Source organism: Humulus lupulus, chromosome 4 (genome assembly GCF_963169125.1).
Source record: "Humulus lupulus chromosome 4, drHumLupu1.1, whole genome shotgun sequence".
In the NCBI taxonomy this organism is placed as follows: domain Eukaryota; kingdom Viridiplantae; phylum Streptophyta; class Magnoliopsida; order Rosales; family Cannabaceae; genus Humulus; species Humulus lupulus.
In genome coordinates this window covers 162,217,717-162,224,715 of record NC_084796.1, presented here as the reverse complement: position 1 = coordinate 162,224,715, position 6,999 = coordinate 162,217,717, and the positions used below count along the sequence as shown (strand labels likewise).

General features: G+C 39.0%; 1 protein-coding gene across 1 annotated transcript; it reads left to right on the top strand.

Annotated features, from left to right (window-relative positions):
* The first annotated feature begins 1,823 nt into the window (after positions 1–1,823).
* On the top strand, positions 1,824–5,218 carry LOC133830942 (AP-3 complex subunit delta). The gene has a single exon (XM_062261061.1). The coding sequence runs from the start codon at positions 2,135–2,137 to the stop codon at positions 5,036–5,038; it is 2,904 nt and encodes a 967-aa protein (XP_062117045.1). The 5' UTR covers positions 1,824–2,134; the 3' UTR covers positions 5,039–5,218.
* The last annotated feature ends 1,781 nt before the right edge of the window (positions 5,219–6,999 follow it).

Below are 6,999 nucleotides of genomic sequence, written 5' to 3'. Positions count from 1 at the left end.
CTCAAAACAGAGGAAAAATACCTCCCTGGAAGGAGACATGGGCCGCAGCACGCCTCAAGAACAGAGGCCTCCCCAGGCCTCACGCACACACGGGCAGCGGCTCGACCCCCACACCTAGAAAACAAACCTTTTCCTCAAGTTTTTCCCGAGCTTAAACCCATATTTCACACCCCAAAACTTCACCCAACCTCAAAATTAAGCCCATAATTCATACTCATACAGCCTAAACATCCTAACAAACTCATAAACTAATTCTTACACCCATCAAACATTCAAAACCAATCTTGGAAACCAATCCATGCATGCCTAAGTTCTAACAACCAAAACCAACATAATTCAGTTGATCAACAGGTTTAAAAGCTTACCTTGAACCTAAATAAGTCTCTGAATTAATCCCCTGAGTTCCAAGCTACTAGCCTCCCAAACTCAAGCCTTGAATTCCTCCCTTGATCCCAAAGAAGATCAGCTCTTCTTCCCTTCTTTTCCTAGCTTCTGTTTTCCTCGAGAGCTTTAAAAAAGAATTCAAGTATATGCCTCTAGTAAGTAACGTGAAGGACTTCCCCTCAGCCCCAAGTCTATCCATCCTTAAAGCAAAATTACCCCTTTGCCCTTTTCTCTAATAAAACTCCTATACTAACCTCAAGGGCAATTCCGTCATTTGTTGTGTCCCGCTAATCCTCAAGTGTTCCTATAGATCTCCGTTAACCCCCGACATGTCCAAATGATTGTTAAATTACTACCCGTTACTCCATAAATTCCAAACACACATTATATACCAAAAATACCCCTAGGCTCCTCCCGAGCCGGGTATTAGACCCCATTGTGACTTTCCAAATAAACCGCTCCCTAGGACTGTCTCAGATCCTGCATCACAAATATATCACCACTCACACATGGTGTCAATCACAATACACAAATATTAAATTTATGGCCCTCAGCGGGCTAAAATTACAAATATGCCCCTAATAACCACATGGGGCCCACATGCATATTTAATTCACCTAAACATGCATTTCTAATCACATACTCATCAAATTCACATATTAACATAATAAACCACTTATTGCTCTCCACGCACGCTAATCAAGACTCAAAGCCTTATTAACAAATTTGGGACGCTATAATGATTTTCATCTTCTTGTTAGTTCGTCGTTTAATAGAGGGGGGCGATATACTTTTCTTCTCCTTATGAGAAGCCTGCATCTTCACACTCGGGGGTGACTCTCTTTCATCGTCGCTGGCCTCGGTTTCACACTCATCCTCCATCACTTCTTCCTTCTCCCGCGAATCAATGAATAGAGTGTCACCGACACTCCTCATTGAGACCATCGGAATGGAAGATGAAAAAAAAAATGGGTATGGGTGTATGGGTTTTCGATTGGGAATGGAAAGAGGAAAATGTTTGAGCTTTTGTTTTTGAAATTGAGGAAAAAAGCTGAGTTTGGGAAAGCGTAAATAGCTGCTGGTATATGGTAAGCTAATTAGGACATATGATCAGAAAAGTTTTTGCATAAAACAAAATGCAAAAATATTTTTAAAATGAAAGTTTTAAATATGTATCCCAAATCACGCAACTCATTAAACTAGGCAAAATTAATATAAAAAATAATAAATAAAATTTTAGTAATTAAAATAAGAAATCTGTTAAGATTTGTATATATAAATGAAAATATATTGAATTGTATTAATATAGTAATTAAAAAAAAATTTGTAACGAATCGTGTAAAAATCCATTTTTTAATCCAGGCAAATTAATGGGCTGATGGCCGACTTGGTTGCGGGAGAGAATGACCTATTGTTTTGTTGATGTTTTTTTTAAATAAGTTTTCGAATAAAATAAATTTGTAATTACAGTTACAAGCCCAAGGGCTGAGCCCGGTGTCTGTTCCTTCTTCGTTCACATACAGAAGACAGTGGCAAAACCGATGCTCAATTATGAGTTTCACAGTCTTTTCCATTCCCAGAATTCCGAATTCGTCCCTAAATTTGTGTCTTGCAAATCTTCAACCACGGAATTGAGGTGCTTTTAAACGACAGCAACTGGCAAATGTGCCACTATTTCCATTGTCGTTCTTCTCATCGTCTTCGATTGATCTCACTGAGTTTAGAATTTTGAAGCCCAGAATTGAAACCTATGGCAGGGTCTTCCATCATGGATACCCTCTTCCAGAGAACTCTAGAGGACCTCATCAAGGGCCTCCGCCTCCAACTCATAGGTGAGTCCGCCTTCATCTCCAAAGCCATGGACGAGATTCGCCGCGAGATCAAGTCCACCGACCCCCACACCAAGGCCAACGCTCTCCAAAAGTTGTCGTACCTCAGCTCCTTATACTTCTACGACATGTCGTTTGCCGCCTTCCATGTGGTTGAGCTCATGTCCTCCACCCGATTCGTTCACAAGAGGATCGCTTACCACGCAGCTTCGCACTCCTTCCGGGAGTCAACTCCTGTTCTTGTCCTCATCACCAACCAGCTTCGGAAGGACCTTACAAGCACCAACGAGTACGAGGTAAGCCTTGCCCTCGATTGCTTAGCTAGAATTGGCACTGTTGATCTTGCTAGAGATTTGACCCCTGAGATTTTCACGCTTCTTTCGAGTAGTAAAGTTTTCGTGAGAAAGAAGGCGATTGGTGTGGTTTTGAGGGTTTTTGAGAAATACCCAGATGCTGCTAGGGTTTGTTTTAAGCGCTTGGTTGAGAATTTGGAGAGTTCTGATCCGCAAATTGTGTCTGCGGTCGTTGGGGTCTTTTGTGAGCTTGCTTCGAAAGACCCCAGATCGTATCTTCCATTGGCGCCCGAGTTTTATAAGATTTTGGTTGACTCTAAGAACAATTGGGTGTTGATTAAGGTGTTGAAGATATTTGCTGAGTTGGCGCCTCTTGAGCCTAGGCTGGCCAAGAGAGTTGTTGACCCTATATGTGATCATATGAGGAGAACGGGAGCAAAGTCATTGATGTTTGAGTGCATTAGAACTGTGGTGACTAGCTTCACTGATTATGAATCGGCAGTGAAGCTTGCGGTTGAGAAGATTCGGGAATTGTTGGTTGAAGATGATCCAAATCTTAAGTATCTTGCATTGCAAGCTCTTTTGATTGTTGCACCGAATCACTCGTGGGCAGTATTAGAGAATAAGGAGGTCGTGATTAAGTTTTTGAGTGATTTGGATCCTAACATTAAACTTGAGTCCTTAAATCTTGTAATGGCAATGGTATCTGAGAATAATGTTGTTGAAATTTCGAGGGTTTTGCTCAATTATGCCTTAAAATCTGATCCCGTATTCTGCAATGAGATTCTAGGATCAATTTTATCTACTTGTTGTAGAAATGTTTATGAGATCATCATTGATTTTGATTGGTATGTGTCACTTTTGGGAGAAATGTCAAGGATCCCACATTGCCAGAAGGGAGATGAAATTGAGAAGCAGGTTATTGACATTGGTATGCGGGTCAAGGATGTTAGACCCGAACTAGTACGGATATCTCGTGACCTGCTGATTGATCCTGCATTACTTGGTAATCCTTTCTTACACAGTATACTATCATCAGCCGCTTGGGTATCTGGAGTACATGTTGAGTTTTCAAGAAATCCATTAGAACTCATGGAGGCACTTCTACAGCCACGTACATGCCTCTTGCCACCATCGATAAGAGCAGTTTATATACAATCTTCTTTTAAAGTATTAGTCTTTTGTCTTCATTCATACATTGTGGAGACAGAGATAACTGCTTCCTCATCATATCGCTCTAATGTGGTGCTGCCTGAGTCTGAATTTGGATGTGAAGGGCATTGTCTCGAAGGTTCTGAGTTGGAAACAAATAATGCTTCTTCCAATTTTGAAGGGGAAGGATTTAACTCAAGGGTTTTAAATCAATCGACTGAGGAACGTTCTGTAGATTATGGCGAGGAGACTAATGCTCCTCAAGGTCAGACACCTAGTCTGCCTTCATTGGACTGGAATGCTTTTACAGATGATTCTGTTATGAAAATGTTAAATAAAATTGAAGTGGCTTTGAGCCCACTAACAGATAGTCATGACATAGAAATATTAGAGAGAGCCCGAAATTTGCTTTGCTTTATTGAGTTGATTAAACAAGAATTACCTGAAAGTCAAAAGGAAGAAAGTTTGCAAAGGGGAGAAACAGAAGCATACAAAATTGTTGAACTAATGCAAGATGCCTTTTCTGATGAGCTTGGTCCAGTCTCTGTGACAGCTCAGGAAAGAGTTCCTGTTCCAGCTAATTTGGTACTTAAGGAAAATCTTGCGGACTTGGACACTGTTCTTCCTGATGTTCAGCTATCTTCTTTAGATTCATTTGCTCTGGGAAGTCCTCTTATTGAGGAGTCAGCTGGTGTTGCTCAACCAACTCTTCAGAACAAAGAAGAGTTAGAACCAAGAAATGAATCTACTTCTCTGCTTTCAGAACACCGCAAGCTACATGGTTTGTACTATCTTCCATCAGAGAAGAATGATTTATCAAATGATTATCCACCAGCCAACGACCTAAAATCACAGGATGATGCTGAAGATCTGTATACGCTTACAGAGCAATCACTTGTATCAAAGAAAAAGCCAAACAATCCAAAGGCAAGGCCTGTGGTGGTGAAATTAGATGAAGGAGATCTATTGCCCATTGCAGGCAAGCCATGGTCTAAGAATGATTCACTTTCTGATGCTGTGCGTGAAGTTCTTTTAGGCAGTGAGACTAATGTCAGTTCATCTCAGAATAAACCATCTGATAGGACTTACAGTGAGAGTAAAGGCAAAGAGAAATTAAATGTTGATTCTTCTAAATTGGAAGAAGGTTTGGGTCTCGACAAACATGATCATAGAAACTCAAGTTCAAGAAAAAGCAAGCACCAACATGGGAAAGAGAGAAGACACGGAAGTTCAGGTGATGTTGGTGATCACAGGGATAAAAATGGTGAGGGAAAAAAAAAGAGTAGTCATCTCCACAGTAGGCATAAATCTCGACAAAGAACAGATGCACCTTCAATTGTGACTCCACAGACACAGGTGATTCCAGATTTCCTATTATAACAGTTGAAAGTGTCAAATTCGTAATTTATTATGCTCTGCTGTTGAAAACTTTTACTGCTCCCCTTTTTTTTCATCACCATGACTGCCAAGGTTAATTTTACTGTACATTTCTTACATTTTGATTGTATCCGGTTTGTGGTTGCCTTTTATTCTTGAATCGATTTTCCATCTTACACAAAATTTCATTTTGGTCATAAAGTTTAACATAAATATATATTATTCCGTTCCTTGGTATTAACTTATTAGCAATGAATCGCTATTTGTGCCAAAATGTATTGAAGATTTTCTGCTCCCTACATAGCTATTGCTACGTCTAGGTATCTGTATGGCTATTGCTATAATTTCTTGATCCTCAAATATTATAAAATTAGACTAGGAGCCCAGTTTATTTATTTTAAAACAATTATAGATGTGCAGAGAACGATTTTCTGTTCTCTTACACTCAAAGGATGTTTAGTTTTGTTTTGTCAAGGTAGCTTTTAGTAAATAGAAAAAGAAGAAGAAAGAAAGTACTCTATTTTCATTAAGTCTGGAAAAATGGTACAGAGCACTATTTATAGTGCCAACAACAGAAAAACTAACTGACTCCAAACAGAAAATAAGAAAATAACGGACTACAACTCAGCCGAACAAACTAAAACAAACAATGTCTAAGTTTGAAACTCCCCTTAAAGATGGATTATATGTGCTTTGTAATACCATCTTAGCACATCAGCGATTTGTTCCTGAGATGAAACATGTGAGGTTTTGATGTGAGGTTTTGATGATTCCAGATTGTATCTTTTCTTTCACAAGATGGCAATCTATTTCTTTATGCTTGGTTCTCTCATGAAAAACATGATTGACAGCTATGTGTAATGCAGCTTAGTTATCACAATATAATTCTACTGGTTCTTCATAAACTTGTTTTAGTTCATTCAATACAGAAATTAACCAAACAACCTCACAAGTGGCATTTGACATTGCTCTATACTCGGCTTCTGTTGAAGAGCGTGAAATCGTTTGTTGCTTTTTACTTTTCCAGGATATCAACTAGTGTCCAAGAAACACACAAAAATCTGTAGTAGACCGTCTAGTGTCTTGGCAAGCTGCCCAATCTGAATCCGTATAAGCCTTTAGCTTAACCTCTGAACTTGCTGGAAATAAAAGTCCCAAACCAGGACACTCTTTAACATACTGAAGCAATCTCTGAGCTGCTTGCATATGAGGAATCCGAGGTGTAGCAAGGAATTGACTCAATTTGTATACAGAGTAAGACAAATCGGGTCTGGTTATTGTCAAATACTGCAGCTTCCCAATCATCTTTCTATATAGCTGAGGGCTATCTAGTAACTCACCAGATTCTTGACTTAATTTCAAGTTCGGTTCCATGGGAGTATTAATAGGTTTGCAGCCCAAATAACCAAAATCCTCCAATATCTGTAATGCATATGGCCTTTGAGATATAAAAATTCCTTTTTCAGATCTAGCAACTTCTAAACCAAGAAAATACCGTAAGTTACCAAGATCTTTCAGCTTGAATCTAGCATTTAATCTTGTTTTTAAGATCTCCACTTCAGTTAGATTGTTGCTGGCTATGATCACATCTTCTACATATACTAAAAGAGCAATAAAACTTCCATTAGTATGTTTGATGAACAATGAATGATCAGTAGCTGAATGTATAGAACTCTCTTGAATCAAAGCCGTAGAAAATTTCTCAAACCACTGCTGAGATGCTTGCTTTAAACCATAGAGATTTTTGTAGCTTGCAAACGATATTAGGTGGCAACTCCCCCTTAGGACTATACCCTTGAGGTAGAGTCATATACACCTCTTCATGGAGCTCACTATGCAAAAAAGCATTATTAACATCCAATTGGTGAATGTAATAAGAGGTGAAGAGAATTGTATTCACTTGTATTTCAATGAGAAATAAACATATATTTATATACAAACTAGGGAAGCTATTCTAGGAAACT

Excerpts from the sequence above, each read along its gene's own strand:
- LOC133830942 (XM_062261061.1), top strand. The coding sequence starts at position 2,135 with ATGGCAGGGTCTTCCATCATGGATACCCTCTTCCAGAGAACTCTAGAG.